General features: G+C 43.2%; 2 protein-coding genes across 6 annotated transcripts in view; one reads left to right on the forward strand and one right to left on the reverse strand.

The window, feature by feature from the left end:
- The window catches only part of Cd99l2 (CD99 molecule like 2), a 75,347-nt gene extending 69,512 nt beyond the window's left edge, over window positions 1-5,835 (forward strand). Inside the window, exons 10-11 of the mRNA XM_050123610.1 lie at window positions 1,812-1,877; window positions 3,146-5,835. Of these exons, the coding sequence (XP_049979567.1) occupies window positions 1,812-1,877; window positions 3,146-3,210 (131 nt within the window). The 3' untranslated portion in view covers window positions 3,211-5,835. The remainder of the gene's footprint in view (window positions 1-1,811; window positions 1,878-3,145) is intronic.
- Window positions 5,836-6,697: 862 nt separating this feature from the next.
- The window catches only part of Mtmr1 (myotubularin related protein 1), a 75,324-nt gene continuing 55,927 nt past the window's right edge, over window positions 6,698-26,094 (reverse strand). For all 5 annotated transcript variants that reach the window (XM_050123635.1, XM_050123633.1, XM_050123634.1 and 2 more), the window contains 3 exons: window positions 16,749-16,862; window positions 14,617-14,793; window positions 6,698-9,163 (listed from right to left, as the gene is read on the reverse strand). In XM_050123635.1, the coding sequence (XP_049979592.1) occupies window positions 9,002-9,163; window positions 14,617-14,793; window positions 16,749-16,862 (453 nt within the window). In that variant the 3' untranslated portion in view covers window positions 6,698-9,001. The remainder of the gene's footprint in view (window positions 9,164-14,616; window positions 14,794-16,748; window positions 16,863-26,094) is intronic.

Genomic DNA, 26,094 nt, shown 5'->3' on the forward strand with positions numbered 1-26,094 from the left:
TGGCCTCTCCCAAGGAGCCTCCTCTCTGGCCAATCTGGGACTGCAGCAGCCATGCTGCATTGTGCTGCCACAGCACCCCCTGCTGACCTTGTTCGAGCCTGGATTAGGCTGCAATTTCCATGTCTGACTAGACTCAGCTTGCATCTGTCTTGACTGTCCATTCTGGAGCTTTGTGAGGCAATGTCACTGCCACTGTGATGGTGCACGATCAGGAAGGATTCCAAGGGTGCTTGTATGGGTGGTTAGCTTTGTAAGAAACAGGTGTGTGCTTCTGATCTCCACTGTCTGACTGATTGCTGATTAGAGTCAAGCGTGGCCGCCAGTGATTGGAAAGCCCCAGGGAGATGGATGTCAGGAGGACCTGCCCCTACCTCTTTGGCCTCCAACCTCTGTTGCTGCCAAAGGGGTTCCCATTTTGGGAATACTCAGTTCCCCTGCCCACCCTCAGGGCCAAGTATCGGTGAATCTCATGTAAATACCCGAAGGGTTTGTTGGCCGGAGCTGAGTTCTTACTCCAGAGTTCTAAGCTTCATGTCTTGCCTTTGGATGCAGCAGAAGGGCAAGGTAACCATGCACTTTGACTTCTCCTGTTTCTTGTGCTTTGGCCCTGGAAGCCTCACTATTCCCTTCTCCCTGCTCTCTACCTAGCCTCTCTCCCCGGCATTCACCAATTTGCCTGTGACCATACCATCTGTAGCCTTTCCTGACATGTTGTAAGGCTGCCGTCTGCCACCTCATCTATTCCCAGGCCCAAGATAACTGGAGTCAGGCATGTCCATGGGGTGGGGGCACTCATACCCATGGGTGAACATATCCCAGAAGCCACTGGGGAAAAAGGCTATCTCCTGCTTGCCAAATGGGAGTATGGGCAGTGGACTGGAAACCCAGGGCACGTCTTTCAGCTCCTGCCCATTGGCACTGGGGCCATTGCCTGCCTGGCTTTGCATGGTAGTTAACTACCCCTGCTCGAGAATACTACCTACATTTTTCACAAGCCCATCTGACTTTCCCTTTGAACCCAACAGCTATTATGTCTGGTAAAATCCAGGAAAATGACTTGTGTCCAGTGAGTTGGTCAGTTAGAATCAGAACCCATTTTCCCTGTAGGCCCTCAGTTAAGAGAGAAGACATAGAAGACTCTGGCACTTATACAAACAGGGGTGTAGCGCTGCTCCAAGTCCTTGAGTGATGGGTGACCTTTGACCGAATGAAGAGGATGCTTTGTTGAGTTGCTTCATTGTCCTTGAGGATAATGTGGGGGGGGGGGACAAATTATAAACTAGACTGGAACAGCTGCTCGTAGACCCTGGGTCCTCCAAGTATGAGTAAGGACAATAGTCATTCCCGTGGCTTCCTTGTGCATGCAGCTGCTGGGAAGGTCACATGCTGGCGTTTCCAGAGAGAACTCCTGTGCATCTATATCTGCCCCTCCTTACCCTGCATCCATCAATCATTCCCTTAACTCTTGGCTCCCTCTTTACCTTCCTGGACTCTGGGCCTCATATGGTTTTATGGATGGTCTGGAGCCCTGTCATCTGGTACCCTCTTTGCCTTGACATGGTGACAGTGGTCCTTTATGGAAAGGGGCAGGGGAATTGTTGGGTATTTGATGCATGATGCTGTTTGCGAGGATGGTGATGGTCCTGGGCAATGTGCTCCTTGGTGGCCAGTCTTTGACTCGAAGATGATGTGGTGGGATTCAGGGACGGGGCTGATTCTGGCAGGGTTACTGTCATAGCAGACACAGTCACGAGTTCTCAGTCGTGAGGGCTCCTTTGTTCCCTCCTTGACTTTGCTCTTGCTCTTTGCAGAGGGCCTCAATGCAGACTACGTGAAGGGGGAGAACCTGGAAGCCGTTGTGTGTGAGGAACCCCAAGGTGAGGACTTCTCCATCAGTGCCCCCCTCTGAAGGCTTTCCAAATTCAGTGGCTCCAACACTGAATACACCTGGGTTAGGGAGGCCCATAAGAATCTGCTTCTGGAATGTCTGCTCATTACAAAACCTTCAGGGGCCCAGGTCTGCCTGTATCCTGTGACTGGTCAGCTGGCCTCCCTGTTTCTTAAGAATGGGGACACTGGCACCATGGTGATGACTTCTAGTTACTTTTGCTGCTCAGCCCAAACTGTGGAATCATCTGAATGTGAGCCCAGGACACCTTGCCTCTTTGCCAGCACACACATATGGCCTGGGCATGCTTATCCATGGGAAAGGTTTGCATCTAGACCTCTACTCTGTTTTCAACTTTTGTATGTTTGTGACGGAATCTCAGGTAGGCAAGATAGCCTCAAATTCACTTTGTAGCTAGGAGTAGCCTTGAATTTCTGATTCTCCGCTTCTACCTCCTGAGTGCTGGGATTGCAGGTGTATGTTCACCTGTAATGGTCTCTAGAGCTTTCAGTTAGAAAATGGCTAATGACAAGGAGACACATAGTTCAAAGCCAGTTCTGTTATCCTTTGTGGGGTTATTGAGCACTTTTGGGGTTCAGTGGCTACCAGTAATTAGAGGCTACATATGGTAAGGCCAAAGGAGAGGGAGAGGACCATTCCTGTGGCCCGAGATGGCTCCTGGGGAAGCATGGCTTCATGAGGCAGTGAGGTAGCCTGCTCTCCCAAAGCTGAGCCTGTGCTGGCACTGACAAGGAAACGAAAAGAGCAGAGCTACAGGATGGCAGCTATGGAGGCTGGTGCTGAGGAGGGATGAGGCTCTACCTGGTCTGTAATGGAGAGTGAGGTCCCTAGGCCACTGCTTCTGCAAGTTATCTGGGAGTGCAGCACCACAGATATGGAAATGGCCTGGGTGCAGTGCAGAGGTGTGGATTCTGTCACAGCTGTAATTCTTCCATCAACCCTGATGAACACCCAAGGGCTGTGATGAATGCTTTAGAGCCACTAATCCAGAAGCGTGCCCATTTTCTAGATGAGGAAATGGAGGCAGGGCTCTTTGTGCAGCCTGACAGGCATCTGCCTTTACTCCCCTTGACCCACCCTGAACTTTGCATCCAGGACTCATGGCAGTCCCTGCAGGGCTCGGTGAGCAGGCCTCGGAGGTGCTGACCTGCCCATGCAGCACAGAATGAAACTGCTAATGGGACTTGGGTAGAGCAGAGGTTGCAAACTCCCCTAACACATGTCTTCTCTTCCCAGTGACATACTCCAAACAAGAAACACAGTCTGCAGAGCCTCCACCACCTGAGGCACCCCGGATCTGAGGCCCTGTTCAGTGGCAGGTGCACAGGAAGGGTGCCACCGCTTGGGACCCAGCTCCAGATTTCATTTGCTGACCTTTTCCTCAAGTTTCTTCTCATGCCACTGGCTTCTTATTGTACTGAATTTTCTGTACAAACAAACCTTAGATGTTTGTGAGTGTCGTTTCTGTGCCCTGTCCTGCAGAGTATGGTGACTCCGAAGAGACTTGGTGCTGAGACCTGAGACCTGCCATGAGCAGATCATGAGCATTACAAGTTGCTGGGTCAAAGAGACAGCCTGCTTCCAGCCTTAGCATGGGAAGAAGGAGGGAGACCAAGGTGAGGGTGTCCCAGAGGATGGTGGAGACAACACTGAAGGAGAACATTTCTGCGTAAGCAATCCCTAGGTCTTGTGAGACTCTTCATCTAGAATGCTGGAGGCCTTGCTGGGACACTGGCCACTAAGAGCTGTGAGCAGGTTGCTCGGCTAGCATCTGGTACAAGTGGAGCCTCTGCAAGAAGCAGATCGGCCAGCACCAAGTGCACCACATACACACACACACACACACACACACACACACACACACACACACCTAGGCGTTTAAAAACATTTTGTTGTTCTCTCCACAACTTGGGGTTTCTACTGCTCAGCTTCCAGAGAGCTTGTCCAGGTGGGGCACGAGCTCTTTAGTTATTTTAGTGCAAGCATGCATCTCACAGTCACCTCACCCTGAGTTTAGGAATCCAGAGAACGTGGGAGCTGTGACTTGCAGGCTTGATTCCCATCTGATTCCATAAGGGTCTCTGGCTGGCCTGGTAACTTCTGCATTGGAAATGCGTTTTCTACCAGGTTGGGGTAGGTGCTCACCCCTGCCGTGTACATGATCTTATTTGGGTAGCAAGAGCTACAGAGCCTGAGAATGAACATGGAAACCAGAAGCATGGTTGCTGCTTTACTAGGAGCGAATGGGGGTGGGGGTGGGGTAGGGGTAGGGAAGCTGGTTTAGCCGAGTGCGATGTCACTGTTGCCTTTGTAGTCCTGTAGCTTGTCCTCACTGCTATAGTGAAGAGGGCTCTGGCCATGTTCACTGTGATAAATAACAGGAAACCAAGAACTAGGGCTTCACCTGGCCCAGAGATGCCTCCTACCACCTAGTTTGGGCCAGAGCTGGCTACTTCCTGGATTGTTCCTTTGACTTTTGGCTCTTGGCTTCTGTGAGCTCTGCAGTGAACCCTGCAATTGAAAGCTAAGCTAATTTAATGTGAATAGTTTGTCCTGTCAAAAAGCACTTCAGAAAACAGTGTGTGTCACTGGGAAAGCAAGATCCTACTTACAAAACTCACAGTTCCTCTGGACGACATGATGGCCCCATATATTCCACAGACTGTGAATTGGCTCCTTCACATCCGCTGAGCTGGGATAAGGCAACACCCACCTTAAGAAACCACTGAAACCTTGTGCTGTCTAATGCATGCCTTGAGTGTGTTTGTTCTTTAAAGACTATTCATGGTGGAGGGCTGGTGGTGTCATGTCTCCAAGCAGCCTGAACACTTGTTCTCTGTGTGTACCTGTGGGCTATGAGATGCCCCTTTTGACTGGCCTTTGGTCCCAGGCAGACTAGGTCTGTGGATCTGATAGGGAGGCTGGAACACTGGGGAAATGGCACCAAGATGGAAGAAAAACATGGCCTCGGGAAGCCCCCTTTGTTCTTCAGCAAGTTAATTAGCAAGGGAAACATTGCTTGCAAGATGTGTCGGTTTCCAGAACCTTCTGACTTGCTGGTCAGATTGCTGTCAGCTTCCTCAGAATTGTGCCTCACTGACACCAAGGACATCAAGAGACAGCGATGCCACCTTCTGGCCAGTGCTGAGCTAGAGGTGGCTTAAGGAAGACTTTTTAGTATCTGGCCTGTTGACGTGTTGCTAAGGTAATCTCAGGGGGGTTGTCTACTTTACCTTTATGCTGAGGCCTCTCTGATGGCAAAAGCCCTTGAACCCCACAGCCATGATGTAAAATAAATGCCCTCTTGTGAAATTGTTTTCTCAATAGCACTGGTTCCAGTGAAAAAGAGCTCTACTTTGCTCTCCCTTAGCTACCTCGGTGCCTTCTGCATAAAGCCCTTCTGCATAAAACCCATCACTCAGCCCGCAGGCGCTAGCTAAGTGGCTGGACAGGCCTGGGCGGGCCATCGGCCTCCTGTTCATACAGTCTCATCCCAGGGGCCGGGCTCCTTCTTCCCACTGGCATTTTATACTTGCTGGGGCATTGTGGCCTGCAGAAGTCATGGGACTGGTCTTCTGTCCCCGCTGAAGGCTGAGCTGGCCAACTTGGGCTAGTCCCAGGTAATAGACAGGAGAAAGTGAATGAAGTGGAAGAGCCAATTGCCAAGATCAGATCTCTAGAGGTGTGACTTGACAGGAAGAACTTCAAAAAAGCTCAACATTCTCAAGTGGCTTGATGCAGGGGACTGCCCACCCTGCTGTGGGACAGGCCTACTGTCTCAGCCATTTGGGTTGTAGTTAGTACCAGTTCTCTGAGGAAAACGTGTTGGAGACTGCCAGAATCCCTGTACATCGTTTTATGTGCTTGTGTCCAAGTGTGAATTGTAAATGGTCTAGTGTTTGCATTAAACAAAATGGAATCCAATAGCTTCTTGTGTTCCGATGATATCCATCTTTTCCTACTGTCATTTGTGATATGACACTGACTTCATTCCACTTTCCCCAGCCAAAGGTATGTGTTGGGCAGGTTGGCGTTTTGCTATTAATCCCCTCCAAAAGTGTCCAATTTCACGGCTGGTAGGCTCACACGGCATAGGAACTGTCTGATGTACTGGAATGAGGGGAGGCCGGAGCAGAGCACCTTTGCCATAGCATCAGTTCCTTCAAGAGGATGAGCATTGGCTCTACCATCCAGGTAACTCTTGAGCATCCTGCTCAGACCTGAAAGTGAGCCAGGAATGAGTGCGCTTTCTTCCATGGGGCACTATTACAGGTGGCAGTCTAGGAGGCAGTCCAACCCCCTCTTGTGCCTAATATTGGGCTATCTTGCTAACTCAGCCATGATTCACATGAAGAGGGTGAGTAATGCCCTTAAAGAATGGTGGCACACAGGAGGTGGTGTAATTTCACACTAGGTTTTAGAACCTTTAAAAAAGTACACAGTCCCATAGAGCCGACAAGGACTGAAGAGAACAGTGTATTTGCAAAAGGAGAACCCACTGCTTCTGCTTACTCCAGGTCTTTGTATCTTCAACATTTCTTCAAGGTTATGAACAAGGGGACCTTCAGATTGAAAATCATATCACCAACCTGTTCCAGCCCAACCACTCAAGACTCACACTAAATTACTGACAACTTAGTAAGTCAATCAAGTAGCATTGAGCACTTTACATATATTAACTGTGGCAGGCGCATAGTAAGCATTCAACGTGCTACTTTATTAGTACTCACTTTCCTCAGGTGGAAAGCTACTGGAATGGTCAAAAGAGACAACAAAAAGACCAGGGAGCAAACATATTATAATTTTAATTACAGGTTGGGATACAGTGCAGCAGATGAGGCAAATAAGATATTATACTAGTTGTTTAAAAATCTGAACCTTAAAGGTTTTACATTCTAGTACTTAAGTAAAACAAACATGAAATAATTGTTTCTATAAGAAAACTACACGTCAAGTTGTTTTAGAAACAGTTCTGTGCTAGAAACATACAAAGGGAAATACTCTGTTGTGCTTTAAAATCCAATGGAGATTCCGTGGGGTGCTATAGGCACACAGCTGGGGGAAGGACGTAGCCTGACCAGGGGACAGATCCTAATCTGTGCCAGGGTGGCTGACCACCAAGAAGTGGTCCCTATTGCTTCTCTGGTTCTGTCAAAGCATCATCCAGCCCACCCTGTTTAGTAGTCCTGTTGTTGCTGGGGAATTACACAGTATTTCTAAGGAAAATGTTCCCAGTTTTAAAAATTATATGAAGGAAAAATATTGTAGTTTGTGTTATTTTGTTTTTGGTATTGACTTTGAGAGAGGGTTCCACAATATAGCCCAGCTGGTCCAGAACTCAATATACAGTTAAAGCTGGCCCTGAACTCATGGCAGTCCTACCTCAGGCATGGCAGTTTATCCATTTACAAATAAGGTGTTGTATATATGAGGAGAATAAATCAAAACTTATATGACAAACTATAGTTTAGAAACAAATCCCCTAGATGATAAAAATGGAGACTTGATGTTAGCTTATCAAACTTTGAATAAATGTCTCTAGTTATCTTATGATTGGATAGTTTTCTGTAAGAATCAGAATGTTCCAAGTTGAAAAATCATCTACTTTTTATGTATTCAGCTGTAGAAAACCCTTTACGAATATGTTTTGAAAACTGAGGTCAACATGTAGAACTGCATGGCATCCAGTGAGTTGACGCTGAGCAGAGGAAGATGTGATGCATCTCTGCTCAGGGGCCAACTCTGTCAGCTTCGAACGCATCTCCAACTCTGAAGGATCTAGTGACATGCAAAACTAGGCATGTCAGTGGGGGTGGGGATGCTGGCACTGCACACAGAGGAACTGATGGGAAATTCATTCCTAGAAGGACTGCTGGAGTAGCAGAGCTCATTTGTTTACTGCGGAGTGAGGCCTGGATAGCCAAGGGTGGCTCCGAGAAAGGAAAAGCAAGGAAGGAAGAGCATGCTATGCTTTCCAAACCAAAGCTGCAACACATTGGTTGCTTTAAAGAATGGACAGGCAGCTATTAGGTAAACTGAGAAGGGACTGTGATAAATGGAGACGTGGTGTCCCAGTATATAGCAGGGAAAGCAGACTTGCTCTGACACGGCTGCTGGACATCTTAACAGGTGGTAGGATGCAGGGTTCAATGGCCAGAACAATTCCCAAGACTTGATCCTTTAGAGAGCCGTCAACACACACACACACACACACACACACACACACACACACACACACACACACACAATGCTGCTTGAGCCCTCAGCTTACCTGCAACAAGGCCAGAGGACTGAGCATTCATAATTCTCTGTTACCTCATCAGTGAATGAATGGGTTGTGCCGCCTCAAAAGGCAAGTCCCAGAGTTAGAACAATACTACATTGTCACTGAGATGACATATCTGAAATCTTAATTCAAACGTACCACACAAAAGTCAACATAAACTCTGTTGGGCAAGAATTTCTCATACAGCACAGTTCAGCAGATGACTCCTGAGACAACTATTCTAAACATAAAAAAGGACATAGGAAAATAAAGGCATGTTTCTCTTTAAAAAATACCTTGTATGTACACAGTAGTACATATTGTACCAATTGTACAGGACTTCTTGCGTGAAGATAACTGTAGAACAAGTGGCAGTGGTCCATTTGCCACACTAGCATTTCATTTAGAACCAGTTTTCAAATTGTGCTGAAAGGCTGAGAGAAGCCACATGGCTTGTGGTGCGTTCTATATGTGAACAGGTTGTTCCTAACAAAGGACTTAACTTGGAAAGAAGTAGTAGGAGATTCTCTTAAGCTGAAATACCACACTGTATTCAATCTAGCTTTTCCCAAGCTACCTGTACAAGACAAGGTAGCTCACAGGGTGGGTGTCACATCTTATGCCTCTGTGAGACTGCCCTCAAGAAAGTCACAGGCTGTTCACATAAAAGAACTTATTAATAGGAGCTGTCACCTAGCCACACAAATGGTTTCTGGACCTAATCCTAAGATGACAAGCTAGAACCATAAAATCATTGGCCAGGTCCCTGAGCTTCTGGAAGACAGTAGAGCAGAAGGATGGTTGGCCCAGGACACTGGCCTTGTTCATCAGACTGAGGTGTGGACAGGAGTGACTGAGTGGGTAGGCGAGGAGCCTCTCTCAGAAGCTGAGATGGCTCGTGTGGCCACCTCCCGCTGCAGATCTTCCACACGCTTCTGCAGCTCAGCCTTGACAGCCAGCAGCTCCTTGAGATTCTGGTGAATCGGCATCTGGCAGTGAACAGAGATAAGGCTGTTAGCACAGTGCTGCTGGAGCATGCTTTGTTCCAATACAGCATTTCAGTATCTAGGCTCATAGCCTAATGGTTCTTTACCACCCAGACACCTATGTGCCCAGACTCCTGACCACTGACCAATGTTTCACCAAGTGTAAGTCTTCTAAGGTCAGGGTTTCTATTTCTGTGATAATACACCAGAACCCAAAACAACTCGAGGAAGAAAGGGTTTGTTTCAGGTTACAGCTCTCAGGCCACACTCACCAAGGAAAGCCAGGGCAGGAGCTAAAAGCAGGAAGGAACCTGGAGGTAGGAGCTGAAGAAGAGGCCATGGAGGGGCGCTGCTTGCTGGCTTGTTTCTCATGGCTTGCCCATCCTGCTTTCTTATAGAACCCAGGGTCATCAGGCTAGGGGTGGCATTGCCCTCCCACATCAATCACCAATCAAGAAAATACACCCCAGGCCAGTTTGATGGAGTCATTTTCTCAGCTGAGTGCCCTTCTTCCCAGATAACATTAGCCTGTGTCACACTGACATAAAACTAACCAGCACAGTGACTCCATCTCCACATGTTAGGAGCTTTTGATGGTTACCCAGGCTGTCCTGCAGCCCCTGGGGCCAAGCTAGGCATGAAAAGGCACTGGAGTAGGCAGGCCATCCTCAATCTCCATTCTCTTTGCTCTCAGGAAGGCGCAAACAGGTTCAGGTGTAGCCACAAGTCAACAAGGCAGCCTTTGGAAGAGTCAGAAGTGTAAGCAGCTTCTTCGCAGCTGCCGGACTAAGCAGTGTTCGTCAGCCCCCAGCTCCATTAGCCCTGTACTCGTGTATTTTATAAACACTTCTAGGAAGTCAGCACTCTCTTCAGCACAGACCTCTGTGTGTCATCACCTGGAACAGGAGCTGGCAGAAAGCCCCTAGAGGGCATTGCCAGCACGCAGGTACGCCAGGAGACCAGTCCTTTGTTTCCCAACTAGTGCGTTTTCATTGCTTCACCCTGATTATCTTTTAGACCCCCCGATGATGGTGGGGGAGCAGAACAAAGCGATGAGAAGGTCCTCATGTTTATGCTCATCATGCCCAGCTTTCTAAGCTAACAGACACCCTCAGTACCTACTAGGAGCCCAGACTGGAGACCCAGCTTTTCCCTTATAGACAAAAGTGACCATATAGATTTCTCAGACTGGGGGTGATGTTGAGCAGCAAAGGTCACCAGCTACGGACAAAGGAGGCATGCGCAGGGTCTGGAGAGCCCTGTTTCCTTTCCAGTTCATTGTACACACAGCAGCTACTGGATTTGGTCCTAAGCCTCAGGGAGACAATATGGCTCACCACATACCACTTTTCAGTGTCTACTTCCTCAGGACTAAGAGTAAGACCCTGAGCTTGGCCTCTAAGGCCAGCCTATTTCTCTGGCCCACCTCTCACCAGGTCCTGCTTCTACACCCTCAAATACTTGAAACTATCATTCTGAGTGTTACTGGCAATCATCCTTCTTAGTGGGATGGGAGAGACCCAGAAAGACTGACAGGAGGACAACAAACAAAGACAGCTAGGTGTCTCAAATAACAGGAATGTTAAAAGAAAAAAAAAAAACAACTCCATTTTGGCAGGCTCCAGAAAGAGAAAGTCAGAAACACCATTATCACATAGCAAAGGCTGGCTCTAGAGGCCATTGTGCTCTGGGGGAATGCTCCATTCCTCTCAAGATGTCTGTCTTTATTTACCACAGGCATGGAATCATTTAGCCAAGTCACAGGTGGTAATAATACTTTGCAATCAAGTCTTCATCAGTAACCCACATGGGATCTTGGGAGCAAAACATGCAGGGTCTGAGACCCATGGTTGCTCAGTGAACTGCTATCACCTTATATTTTCATGAAGCTTTTGGTATGTTTTCTCACATTTCAATTTCATTTTTATGTATGCAGAGGCATGCCTGAAGGAATAGAAAACCCTGAGGCTTAGCTACAATGTGTTTATATTAGAGAAAATGCCCAGGAAAAGGCCAGTCATGTCTATCTCTTGGGCATGTATAAGATTCAAGCCAAGAGGGCACTAAGAGGATACCCACTGCCATACACCATACTCATCCTTTGCTGGATGCTGATATGGAGGCCCTCAGTGGCCAATTTTACTACTTCTTTGTCTCAGAAACCTGATGTCTTGTGTCTTTACTTTCTTCTGCACACATTTCTCTACTTCAGCTGGCTCAGTGTGCCACCATTTTCCATCCACACCATCTACTTGTATATTTCCCAGCCCCAGTCTTCAGTGCAGCACCCTTTCCTCTATCTGAGTGCTGGCAGTGGAGAAGCAATATTTTCCGAACACAACCTGACCTTGCCACACAAATGTCACCTACCCCTCTAGAATTGCTGTCACCAAAGTTCTGCGTGGCCTCCCAAAACACTGTATGCTCAGCATACTTAGGAGGTATTTGGTATGCGTTTGCTACATTTAGGGGAAACTATGACTCGTAGATAGCCTTCTCAGTTCTCCCTTTTGCACAGCACTGTGTAGGGAAAACAGAGTGCTGCCTTCCCACGCCTGCCACTTGGCCAGTATGACAGCATGGTGCTATGAACTACTTGGTACAGATCATGCTTACATGCCCCTATGAAGGCTCAGGACCTTCTTCTAGATCTGGCAGCAAATCACTGATAAAGATGGAGTTTGACCCTGGACAGGGGCATGTGCATGCCAACATGTACCAGGCAGCAAGGTGCTGGATGAGTTCTGGTTTCTTTCTGTCATTTTCTTTCACTCTTTGTGTGGGACTTTCATGAGTATTAAGTGAAGTTATATGCTCAGTGAAACACAGAGGTGCAAGATAGCAGGAATGCTATGGCTCCTCATTGCCCTCAACATGCTGAACCCTGATTTGCTTACCTTTATAGGAAACTGTCTGCAGTTTGCATTTAGAGACAGACTCTCTTGTAGGCTATAAGTTTTACGAATGACTTGGTCCCTGGCAGCCCTCCACTGCAGGAGTGTGCAATAAAGACGTGTTGCTAAGCACTAGCAGAAGGAACCTACATAGCTATGAGGATGCTTTCTACCTAGCTTCACCACCCTTCAAGTTTGCAACCTGATGAGTACAGAGTATGGGTATGGGCAGATGGCAACTCCTGCAGTTCCTGAGAAGCCACTCAGTTCCCAGAGTGCACTGACTTGGTATTCCCCTAATGCTAAAGACATTCCACCCACTCTATATGCCTAGTCATGAGTCATCAAGATAACTCTTTAGTAGCCTTTTCTAAGTAATATAAAGTGGCCAGTTTGCAACATGGTATAATAGCCCAACTTTTCTGTTACTCAGTCAGGTGCTTAAGCATGACAAAAATATACAACAGGAGGAAGCTGCTGCAAGTGGAATACACGCTTTGTTTCCTATGCCATATGAGAAATCTGGGCAAGGGAAACATGGTAAGTAAGGGAGAACTATGAGGGATATGGAAAGGGGAAAGGGTGAATAGGTAAATGGGCAATGACACCTTATTATAATCAAATAATATTATGTGTTATATATGGAAATGTCATAATGAAACCCCTGCATGTGCCATTGTACAACACACACTAATAAAATAGTAATATATTTTTGATAAATCTGATTCTACTTACTGAAAAAGAAGGGCTCATCGGACCCTGAAATAGCCCAGTACAAAAATACTGATAAGGTCAGAAAGGCAAGCATTTCTGGATTGCAGTGAAGCACAGACATGCCCCTTGCACTTCCATCTCTGTGGTGCTCTGCTGAGCCACTAGCACTGAAAGAGAAGGGGCAGTAGAGGTATAGGCCATGGGGAGCATAGGGCCTGGACCTAGGGCCTGGCCTTGCAAGGAGGGCAAGTAATGGGCTCAGTCTGATCACATAGTTTCAGAGAATGTTCCCGAGGTCCAAGGGTGGCAGGGCTAACTCAGAATGTAGAGGAAGAAAGCTCTAGCCATGTGGAACATTTAGAATTTAACAGGAAAGCATCAGAAAATGAGGCAAGTGACCTCAGCCTGGGCTGCAATGTCACACAAAAGAAGATCAGGGGAGGAGATATGTACGTTTCAGCTGAAGGGCACAGCTGAGTACAAAAGTGAGCACGCTGTCTAGGTGAGGGAGGGTAAGCAAAGTGATGGTAGCACCTGGAGTTCCATTCTGGGCAAAGAAAACAGAAAGGAGTAGTTTCAACTTTTCCCTAGCTAGCGGGGCTTAAGGAAGAAATAGAGAGTGTACAGACTTCAGGTGAGGGACAGATGAGGAGCAGGATGAGTTTCTGGTCCTTGGATGATGAAATTAGTGATGTTAAAGCAAAACCTAACAACATATTCCTGTTAGCTGTCCTTTAAACCACCAGAGCATTAAACTCAAGAAACAACAAAAATCGCAGCAGAAGGTTGCCTCTGTATGACATCTTTCTAGACCTAGACCCTGCCAGGCCTGGCTACCTATGTGGTACAGCGGCATTTCACTCGTATTTTAGTAAATAAAGCTTGCCTGAGGATCAGAGAGTAAAAGAGCCCCACTGGTCAGCCTTATAGTCCAGGCAAGTGGTGGCACACACCTTTAATCCCAGTAGACACACTAGTTTGCCATAGAAACCGGGCAGTAGTGGTGCACACCCTTAATCCCTAGAGAGGAATATAAAACAGGAGGAGACAGTTCTCAGTCACAGTCTCATTCTGAGATTCCTGGAGGCAGGATCACCATTTCAGACTGAGGTAGAGATAAGAGCCAGTGGCTGGCTCCTTTGCTTTTCAGATCTTCAGGTTGAACCCCAATATCTATCTCTGAGCTTTTATTAACCGCGCTTCAATGTGGAGAATATTAAGGGTGGAGAGCAAGGCTGGGTCGAAGGTCTGGTATATCTAATCAGGGGAGCACTCCAGGAGCATCAAGAGCTCAGCCACTGAACAGAACAAGTGGGAGGGAGGCTTGCTTGACTGGCCTCTGTTGTGCACTGTACCTTTTTTTTAAATGTCAAAACCTGTTTCTTTACTGTGAAATTATGTAGCAGGGTAGGGAAACTTTACTGTAGCTGCTCGACAACTCATCACAATCCTCTTCTTATTACATTAGAAGTGAACCTCGGTGCATTTTCCCAAGCCTCCACTGCCTCCATAAGTACACTTGTAGAGGGAGGTGCCACCCACAATACCTCCCAGAAATTTATAAGATTCAGAAGCAAACACAGCATGAGATGTACATTCATCTTTTCATACTTTTCATACTTTTGTCAGAAGACATACATGTAAGAGTTGGGACTCTAACTCAGCAAGTGGTATCAGGGTTGGTATGTGGGTGGAACCTTCTGAAATGGGAACACAAAAGATGGAGCCTTGACTTCTAAGAACAATAGCCCTTCAATATGTCAGTATCTACTATACACACATTTTTATAATACCAACTTCATTTGAAAAGAAAGACTTATGCTTTTAAAAAGAAGAATACAAAATTACCTGTGGTCTCATCCGTGGATTCCATCGTACATAATAATTTACCCACAATTCCAAGTGACTCATACTAGCAACAGGATATAACACATGGTTCTCATAATTCACAAAGAAGGGATTTGAAAATTCATCTAGCTGGCTATTAATATAAGACCATAAAGATATAGTCTTTGTATATATATCCTGAAAAAGAAAAAAAAGCACTACATTGAAATAAGTTCTCCGCAGCCTCAAGGATTAGTATTTCAGAAAGGGAAGAATTTGGATAATGAAGTGAATTCAAACACAGAAAAATCTATGCACATTTACTGAGGCCCACCCCTCTGGCTATGCATAGCCTCATGCTACATGTGTGCTGTTCCAGGAAAACATAGTGTTCAAGTTAGGCAATCTCTGGCAATTGTATCTGTAATGAGGTACTAAGAACTTTCTAGCATCTACAGGATAAGCAGGCTCGTTAATAACAAATACACACTGAAGTCTGGATTGATGTTTGTTTCTGTGACTCTTCATAATCATAAATGTGGATTAAATTTGCATTTAGGATCCTCTGCAATGGCATGGTTATCTGCACAAAAACACCACTGTGGCAGGCTAGAAAAGTTTATATTTCCATCACATTATATCTCCCTCTCAATTTTACAGTACACACTTTAGAAATAGTGTAACAATTAGATTTGTTCATCTGAATAAAAGACCCTAATACCCAAATATGTGGTTATAGTGGCACAGATAACCATTAAACAATGGGACTTGGACATAAACACTTATAGCAACATTATTTAAAAGAGCCACAAAAAGAAAAAAAATGAAATATCTATTAACTGATAAATGGACACACAAAATGTGCTCTGTTCACATAAAGAAATATTGCTTAACATAAAAAGGAATATGCTGTCATATGGATGAACCTTGAAATTGTTCCACTAGGTTAAGTAGGTCACTCACAAATATGTGCCTACTGTATGAGTCCATTTATAGGAAATTTCCTGAGAAACCGCCACACTGCTTTCCAAAGTGGTTGCACAAGTTTGCATTCCCACCAGCAATGGATGAGTGTACCCCGTCCTCCACAACCTCTCCAGCAAAGGTTATCATTGGTGTTTTTGATTTTAGCCATTCTGACAGGTGTAAGATGGTATCTCAAAGTTGTATTGATTTGCATTTCCCTGGTCGCTAAGGAGGTTGAGCATGACCTTAAGTGTCTTTTGGCCATTTGAACTTCTGTTGAGAATTCTCTGTTCAGATCAGTGCCCCATTTTTTTAATTGGGTTAATTAGCATTTTAAAGTCTAGTTTCTTGAGTTCTTTATATATTTTAGAAATCAGACCTTTAAGAGACAGGCAAGTTTCTAGATGTTGGGGATATGAGGCTAACTGCTAATAGATATGGAATTTTCCAAGAGGGTTGCTAAAATATTTATGACATTAAATATCAGCTTGTGCTGAACTCTATACTTCTGATGAGTAAATTTTGTATTATGCAATCTATGTTGAGCTTTTTTTTTAACATGAAGAATAAATCTTGTACTCTATTTTTACAAGAATTGGTAAAGACAGTTCATAGATTTCATCCTGCTGTTATGGGTTTCCTTTGTTTTGCTTTATGCATCTTTATTGACATTTGTTTTACATGCCATTATATTTACTATTTAATGCCCCCTTTTTTAAAATTAAGAAGTTAGCAGAAGGGCTAGAGAGACAGCTTGGCTCTTAAAGACACTCGCCACTCTTAGAGAGGACCTGGGTTTGGTTCCATGTACCCACATGGTGGTTCATGCTGCCAAGAACTCCAGCTCTCTTTTGGCTCCCTAGTATGTATGTATGTATGTATGTATGTGTGTGTATGTATATATATAAATTTATATATATTAAAAACAAATTAAAATCTTTTTTAAAAAGTTAACAGGGCTCCATCAAACTGAACTGTGGAAATATGGATTTTGTCCTACACTTTAGAGAGCTGTAGGCTTGTTGGGTTTCTGTTTCTAGAAGTTTTTAGGGCATCTCTTCTACAACTCTGTACCATTCACAAGCAGCAGTAGGACCAGGAGCAAAATCCTTATTCCATTCAGGCCCCCTTCTGGTAGACCTTACTAGGAAAGGTGCCTGAACAACAGGGGAAGCAAATACACTTACCTCTTTGATGCGCTGTTGTTCACAGTTGCACAAAAAGGTTCCAAAAAGACAGCTATAGAGGTGATCCAAAATTGTAATCAAGAATAATTCATTAAATTCAAATGCTGAAGGAAACTTAAATAAAGAGAAAAAATAAAGTTTAGTCTTAAAGTCTAATTTCTAAAACAAGTCATATTACTTATTTGTGACAGAAAGAAATGGACTACAATATGATTAAAAATCAACAGTACATGTAAAATTTAACTAATTGAGAATTTTAAGGTCAAACCGATATATCTGGTTAAGGAACAACTATAACCAACACAATTTGTTATGTTTTTCAATACCCAAAAAAAACCAGGTAGCTTCCAGTTTCTTACAGGGTAGAACAAAGCTCAGAGTTACTCTTCTGTCAGAAAGAACTAGAAAGCTCGATTAAACACTACATGAAACAAACGTCTTTAGATACTGGCAGTAGGCAACATGGAACTGTGGCCCTTGAGAAAAGACAAGTCAGTGAGGAGAGCACTATTATTGGATCTGCTTCCCATCTGGAGGCACACTGTAGGTCACAGAGTGGGGAGGAGCTCTCCGGATTCAATGCTTATCAAAAGTTATTCAAGAGGAATTGAATATGTAACTAGGTCTATATGTAATAGAGACTATTCATACTTAAGAACGCTCCCACAAATACAACCCCAAGAACTCATACTTCTAAATCATCACCAATGTGTAAACAAACTGAATCTAGTAGTATATAAAAAGGGCAGTATTACATGATAACATCTGGTTTATTCTAGGAATGCAAGGCTGGTTTAACAGAAAAAAATCACTGTTACAAAAAACATCAATTACTACAATTAATCATATTACCAGATTAAAGAAGAAAAACCACATGGTTTCACCTCAATTGTTTTAAGCAATGCATAATGTGGTTATTAAGAATTTCAGTGGGATTGTTAGCACTGCCAACAGGTGCCAGCCATTTAACAGCCATGAGACATCTGGAAATAATAATGATCTCAGCAGCAGGCTTATATTGAGTGCCTACCATGTGCCAGAGTTCTAATTTAAAGCACTGAAACATACTTTATTGAATGAAACAAAGGAAGCTGAAACAAAAGCAAATAAACAGAAGTCATATTAACATCAAGTCAGTTTATACTAAAGACCTATTCTTGGGCAGAGTGCAAGTATTTCAGTTATGAAACACTTGTCTAAAATGTGCAAGACTCCAGACTCAATCCCTAGCACTTCAAAAACAAACAATTTCTATTATGCACTCAGAGTGATGCATACTAGTATGTCTAATCTTGATGTCTCTTGAGTGACAACCAGGATCACTGACACACAGGTTTCCTAACTGTTGTTAGGTTAGTAGTATGTAGCCTGAGACAACTGGAACACTGAATATTTATACCTATTCTAGAAGTCTATATTCTGGATTTGGAAGCTTGGGTGGTGTGTTCTAGTGGCAGTATCTACAAGCCTTAGTATGACCAACTATGTGCCAGGTGAGGGAAGACAATGTAGACAAGGGTAAATTCAAGCCTGGCAGCACTCATGAAAAGCAGAAACCCATATACACCTACTGGGTGGCTGGGTCAAGATGGCAATTGCTCAAAGAGCAGTGTTGCAGTAAATAATTCAGAATATAGTACAGTAGGGACAGTGGTAGTGCCAGGGAATTGCAAACAGAAGATTAAATTTCTACAAGCTGTAGTTTGTTTTCTTGTCATCATCCAGAGACTATATTAAAAATTTACCTACAATGTAGTCTCAAAAAATCCATCATAATGTACACTGAAATTCTATACTTTTTGAGGAACAAAAGAATAAAGGGTTATCCCAAAGGGCAAATATTCCTTTAAACTACAGATGCTATAGAATCCCCCGAGCATTTCTCTAGTTCCTTTTGTAATAGTCTACATACAAAACAGCTCCTTGTATTTTGAGAATTTTTTTTCTGACTTTATACTGATTGAACTCAGTTTGCAGTAGGCAAATGAAAAATAAGCAAATCCTATTACATGGCTACATATTTTACTAGCTTGTTTATGTAAAAATTATTTATTGACTTATAGCTAAAGACTTACCACTTATCTCTTCTCCTCAGGTACTAATGTTACTTTAAGAAAAATTATACACACATTTAATGAACAGAATCAGAGAGTTTTGGGAGGCCCCTATTGCATCTAAACCCCCTATATACTTTCTTAAAAACCAATAATGCAGCACAAAAGAACAGCTTAGAGGTAAAAATAAGCACTATCAGTATGAGGAATAGATCAGTTTGGAAGGACAGACACAAATGTGCATACCAATGTGCATGTTCAGAAGTATTTGGGGAAAATGAGCTAGTTCAGATCAACATTATCACATTTTTTTTTTTGCATTTAACTTTTAAGGTATTTTTTTTTCTAAAACGTGTTTCATGCTTTCTTTTCTTGAATGTAAGAACCATCAAGTTTTGTCACTAGTACCACAAACAGAAGGATTTCCAGCCAGACTCTAGTCCTTCTCAGCCTCTTTTCTGTTACCTTTCACTTGGGCATGATCCCCTCCGACCTACTATTGACATTAAACTCAGTTAACACAAGTGTAGGGATAAGTCCCACCCCTTAGGGGACGTGTTCGCCTCAGGCTAAAGTTTTCCTATAAAGTTTTCCTATAAATTTAGCGAGCGTGCTTCTGCTTTCCTGGTCTCCGCCGGAACGGTGGTTCTGTAAGTCTATTCCTCCATTAAAGCTGTCTATATTTTGACAATCTGTCTGCATTCGCTTACGCCGTTACATTTTGGCGTCCAACGTTGGGCTATTTTGCCCCTGACTCAAGCGCGTAGCCTGCTAGCTAACACAGCAGGCTCCCGGGTGTCATTTTCTTAGTTTGTGACTCGGGCCCCAGGGCTGAGTCCAAGGCCGAGATACACTCGGCCTTCAGGCCCATAATATCCAGAGAGGCAGGCGAATCTCTGTGAGTTCAAGGCCGGCCAGGCGGTGGTGGCATACGCCTTTAATCCCAGCACTCGGGAGGCAGAGACAAGCGGATCTCTGTGAGTTCGAGGCCAACCTGGTCTACAAGAGCTAGTTCCAAGACAGGCTCCAAAACCACAGAGACCACCACCGGCAGGAACCAGTCGTTGCAGGTAAGAGAAAAAATTTTCTTTTATAATTAAAATGTCTGAACACGTTACCATTCAAGAATTTAACAGTTTTTTTAATTGTACCATGTGGGAGATTTTACAAGAGGTGTCTATCACCCCACCTCTATGGATCTTTCTGGGATTCGTAGTTTTCCTTGGCACTATATGGTTTGATAATAGAAATATGATAAAGTCTTTACGAGCAGAGGTTGCACGCTTAAAAACAATTGAGAATGACAACAATCTTCTCAAGAATCAGTTTGAAGTTCTCCAGGAGGAGAACAGATCTTTGTTTAACATGACTCGATCAACTGAGGAAAATTTAAAAAAGGTACAGACTGATATTAAGGAGAAATTCATTACTATGGAAGAGGGAACAGCTGATTTGGATCGTAAGCTCCAGTCCCTTTCTGTAGGAACTGAAACATTACAGGCTGATATTAAGGAGAAATTCATTACTATGGAAGAGGGAACAGCTGATTTGGATCGTAAGCTCCAGTCCCTTTCTGTAGGAACTGAAACATTAGTGGCTGATATTAAGGAGAAACTCATTACTATGGAAGAGGGAACAGCTGATTTGGGTTGTAAGCTTCAGTCCCTTTCTGTAGGAACTGAAATAGTAACTGAGAGAATCAAAACTGCTGAATGTGACTATCGGATTTTGTCTAAAGCTTATGACAGATTGGCAGAAAGATTGTCAATACAAGAAGGCACGGTTTATGCCATAAAAATTATGTCCAAAGATGAGAACTTATCTCTAATGGACAAACTTCATACTTTAGAATCCTCAATGAAGGCTTTGGAACATAATTCTGGACAGGAGATACAGACATTGCAGAAGGCAATGGTGAATAGAATTGAAAAGATTGAGGAATTTCTAAATTCTGATGAAGAAGAACAAACGGTAGAAAGGCAAATTTTAACTACATCTGTGGGTAAATCCCTCCGGGACAATTTCCACAAATCTCTACCTACAGCTCTACCTGCCTTTCCAGTAATAACAACAGAGAAGGTGATTGGTTCCAGAAACCCTAGGGTCATTAAGGAAGATACATGGGAGCATGTCCGTATGAATGATCTCAAAGAAATTAAACAGGCTGTCATGACTTTCGGGATGCATTCCTCTTTTGTTAAAGAGATGCTAAAGTCTTGGGCATCCACAAGCAGAGCTACGCCATTGGACTGGCTCCAGCTGAGCTCTGCAGTCCTTGAGAGTGGGCCGCACTTAAAATGGAAATGCTTGTTCAGGCAAGAGGCTAGACTTTTAGAACAGCAAGAAAAGGCGAAGGGAAGTGACATCTCCCTAGATAAAATTCTAGGTGAAGGACGCTTTTCTGACCCTCAGGAACAAGCTAATTTGGACGAAAACACACTCTCCATATGCACTACAGCAGCCTTAAGGGCTTGGGACAGGGTACAAGACCCAGGACAGAGAATGGAATCATTTGTCACAATTAAACAAGGTCTGAGAGAACCTTTTAGTGATTTTTTACAAAGACTTACTAAGGCTGTGCAAATAGGGATACCTGACCCTGACGCAAGACGTATAATGATTGAGTCTTTGGCTTATGAAAATGCAAATGTGGAATGCAAAAAGATTTTGGGGCCTTTAAGGTTCAGATCAGCACCCTTGGAAGAATGGGTCTTGCATACACTGGATGTTGATACATTTGATTATGGCACTGAAGCATGGGTAGAAGAAGCAATTTCCAATGGTAAAAGGAGACACCAGAATACCAAATGTTTTAATTGTGGCAAAATGGGTCATATGAAAAGGAATTGTAAACAACGGATCTTCAGAAATAATAATAATGCATCTTCTAGAAATAACAGAAATAGGAGGACTCAGCCTTCAGGTTTATGTAGAAGATGTGGAAAAGGTAGACATTGGACGAATGAATGCAGGTCTACAAGAGATAGACAAGGCAACCTGATACAGACGGGAAACGTGAGAGGGGGGGCCTCACAGGCCCCCATGGCAAACATGGTTCAGTCATTTCCAGTTTCTGCAGAGAACGTGCCTCGTCAGGACAATTAGGAAACCTCATGCCTACTGTTACAAACGATAATGAGCAGAAAGATGAGTTACGTGTGTTTTGGCAAACTTCTATAAATGATCAAAGACCTAAGCTGAGAGTGTGTGTAAATGGCATTTTTATTACTGGCCTGCTGGACACAGGTGCTGATGTAAGTATCATTACCCCAGAATCTTGGCATCCGTATTGGCCTCTTCAGAATGTAAATGTTCAGCTCCTGGGAATTGGAACCCTATCTCGAGTAAGACAGAGCACAAGATGGGTTGAATGTATAGGGCCTGAGGGACAAATAGGAAAATTAAGGCCATATGTAGCCAATATTGCAATGAATTTATGGGGTCGTGACCTATTACAACAATGGAATACCCAAATTAACATTCCTGCTACTTCTAGAGCCTATATTTCTGAGAATAATATTAAAAGATATTACAAACGGAGAAAACCGGCCATTCGGGCCATACAAGAACAAGTAATTGAAGCCCCTTCAGAGATACCAACAGCCTTGCCTCTAAAATGGTTGACTGAGAAACCAATATGGACAAAGCAATGGCCTCTAGCTGAGGAAAAGTTACAGGCTTTAGAACAGCTGGTACAAGAGCAATTAGATGCTGGACATATAGAAGAATCTACCAGCCCTTGGAATTCTCCTGTATTTGTGGTTAAGAAAAAATCAGGTAAATGGAGAATGGTGACAGATCTCAGAGCTATCAACAAGGTTATTCAACCTATGGGTCCTCTGCAATCTGGAATCCCTTTGCCCTCTTTATTACCAAAAGGATGGCCTCTTATAGTTATTGATTTAAAGGATTGTTTTTTCACCATACCTTTACAAAAAGAAGATAGAGAAAAATTTGCCTTCACGGTGCCTACTTACAACAATTCTCAACCTTCCAAGAGGTACCACTGGGCCGTCCTCCCCCAGGGTATGTTAAATAGCCCCTCCTTGTGCCAATATTTTGTGAACCAACCATTGCAAATAATACGCAAGAAATTTCCCAAATCTATAATATACCACTACATGGACGACATCTTGTTATCCGATTCAAACATGGATACCTTGAACAGACTGTTTGAAGAAATAAAGATACTTTTACCTAAATGGGGATTGCAAATTGCTCCTGAGAAGATACAGAAGGGAGATTCTGTTAATTATTTAGGTTATAAAATAGGTTTGCAAAAAATTAAGACACAAAAGGCACAAATTAGGAGAGATCGCCTACGGACTCTTAATGACTTTCAAAGACTGTTAGGAGACATTTCCAGTCTACGACCAGCTGTTGGGATAACACCTGATCTAATAATTCATTTGAACAAAACCTTGGAAGGTGATAAAGACTTAAACAGTCCCAGAGAATTAACAGCTGAAGCAGAAAAGGAACTGACAATAATTGAGGAAAAATTACAACAGGCACATGTGGACAGGGTGAATCCAGAGCTCGATTGTATTCTCGTCATATTACCATCCAAAATTTCTCCTACAGGAATTTTAATGCAGAGAGATGATATTATCTTGGAATGGATCTTTTTACCACATAAACCAAGTAAAAAACTGAAAACTTATGTGGAAAAAGTCTCTGAGTTAATTATAAAAGGCAAGCTGAGACTTCGTCAACTAGCAGGCATAGACCCAGCAGAAATTATAGTGCCTTTCACTGCTGATGAACTAAAGAAATTATGGGAAGATAATGAAACATGGCAAAGAGCTTGTGCTAATTTTTTGGGAGACATTAATAACAACTATCCAAAAAGCAAGAGGCTTAACTTCATAAAGAGAACTTCTTGGATCCTTCCTCGAATCGTCCGTGATGCTCCAATAACTGGAGCCCGTACATTCTATACTGATGCCAATAAAACAGGGAAGGCAGGTTACAAATCGGAAGACTTGGGTAAGGTGGAACAAAGTCCTTATGATTCTGTCCAGAAGGCAGAATTATATGCCATTCTTATGGTGCTAAGGGATTTTAGAGAACCTATTAATATAGTTACTGATTCACAATACGCAGAAAGAGTTATTTTACATATTGAAACTGCTGAATTTATACCTGATGATACAGAACTAACCTCATTGTTTATCCAGGTTCAAGATTTGATCAGGAACAGGCTTTGCCCTATGTACATAACACACATCCGATCCCATACGGGTCTGCCAGGTCCTCTAGCACAAGGTAATGCAGAAATTGATCAATTATTGATTGGTAGTGTGCTACAAGCCTCTGAATTTCATAAAAAACATCATGTTAATAGCAAAGGTTTGAAGAAAGAGTTTTCTATCACATGGCAACAAGCTAAGGAGATTGTAAAGAAATGCCCTACTTGCTCTTTCTATAACCAAACGCCACTGCCTGCAGGGGCTAATCCAAAGGGCACCCAAAGGAATGAAATCTGGCAGATGGATGTGTTTCACTTTGCAGAATTTGGCAAATTGAAGTATGTTCACCACACCATTGACACTTATTCAGGCTTTCAGTGGGCAACTGCTTTAAGTTCAGAAAAAGCTGATTCAGTAATCACTCATTTATTAGAAGTCATGGCTATCATGGGTATACCTACACAAATAAAGACAGATAATGGTCCTGCTTATGCCTCTAGGAAAATGAAACGGTTTTTTGACTATTACAATATCAAGCATGTTACAGGTATACCATACAATCCTACAGGTCAAGCAGTCATAGAAAGATCAAATCGAACTATAAAGGATATGTTGAATAAACAGAAAGGGGTGGAAAACACCCCCAGAAATAGGTTACATAATGCTTTGTTAACCTTGAATTTTCTTAACGCTAATGAGAAGGGGACAACGGCTGCAGAAAGACATTGGATAATGGAAAAGTCTACTGAACTAAATCAACCAGTTTATTTCAAGGATGTGCTGACCTCACAATGGAAGCCAGGAGATGTGCTGCGTTGGGGAAGGGGTTTTGCTCTTATCTCCACAGGTGAGGAACAATTGTGGATACCGTCAAAATTAATAAAGGTTCGGTATGAAGAAGAAAAGCCATTTGGAAAAGATAAATAACAATTCATTCACAAGGATGGCGAGCATACTGATGGTAAGGAATTCAGGTAGGTTGGGGGCAGGGTTTTTTTTTTTTTTTATCTCCACAGGAAAATACTGATCTTCAAAGAATTTAAGGGACCCTGAATATTTAATAACTGATGGATGGAAAATAGTTACGACCCACTAAGACTCAACAGTAACATGAGTAAGTATTGATTATATATATATTTTCTTTTTTCTCTTTGAACGCTTCTTTATAAATATGTAGAGCTGGTTTTGGAGTTGGACTATGGCTCAGTCCCTCTTCAATTCCAAGCCTGTTGATAAGAGATATCTCAGAGTTTCTGTCTCAGATCAGGAGCCATGAAATGGGACAGAATGAGGATAATTATATACTTGATAAACTTTCTTTGCTTTTCCTCATATCTGTGTCTTTCTTTATATGTCAGAATATGTCCTTGTTGTTAATGTTTAAATTTCCCATAACAAGCAACAAATTTCCCTACAGTAATTTTTGAAGTTTCCAGGATGAAGATGGGGCCCCACAACATCAACTCAACCTGGTTTTTATGACGTCATGAATATTTTTTTTCTTTTTCTCTTTTTTACGCGCTAATATGAGACCTGTTTTTTGGTACCAACTGCACAAGACAATTTCGAATGGTGCACATTTTTGACAACACTCTGGCCGGACCTTCTCAAAGTGCTCAGGGACTAGTTATAATTTTCTTAGGTCAAAGGTTAATTTGGGAATTTTACCATCATTTGCTTTCACAGGAGCCCCTAAGGAGAACATCGCCCCCATGTCAGCTTGAAGCAATCTTAGAGGACGACGTCCCCTCTCCCAACAGAGTTTGCCCTCAGGGTTAGGGACATCTTTTAGTGGTTGGTTTGGGGTTGAGGGGATGGGGAGATGTTTTATGGAATTAGGGGTATGTTCAAAAAAAAAAAAGGGGGGGGGATTAACTGGTTTGATGGGATGATTGGTATTTGTGAGTTACTGTTTTTAGAAAATTGTATTGGTACTGTTTTCTGTATATTGACATATTGAATATTGAATGTGAGTGTTCCTACCTCTATTTTTGTATAAGAATATGCTTATATTGTATTGATACATCTACCATATCACAATGTACATTTCTACCTCTGATACTATTTATGTAATAACATTGTTTACATTTGATATGTAAT

Source organism: Alexandromys fortis, unplaced genomic scaffold (assembly GCF_014885135.2).
Source record: "Alexandromys fortis isolate MF-2015 unplaced genomic scaffold, M_Fortis_MF-2015_v1.1 scaffold_206, whole genome shotgun sequence".
NCBI lineage: Eukaryota > Metazoa > Chordata > Mammalia > Rodentia > Cricetidae > Alexandromys > Alexandromys fortis.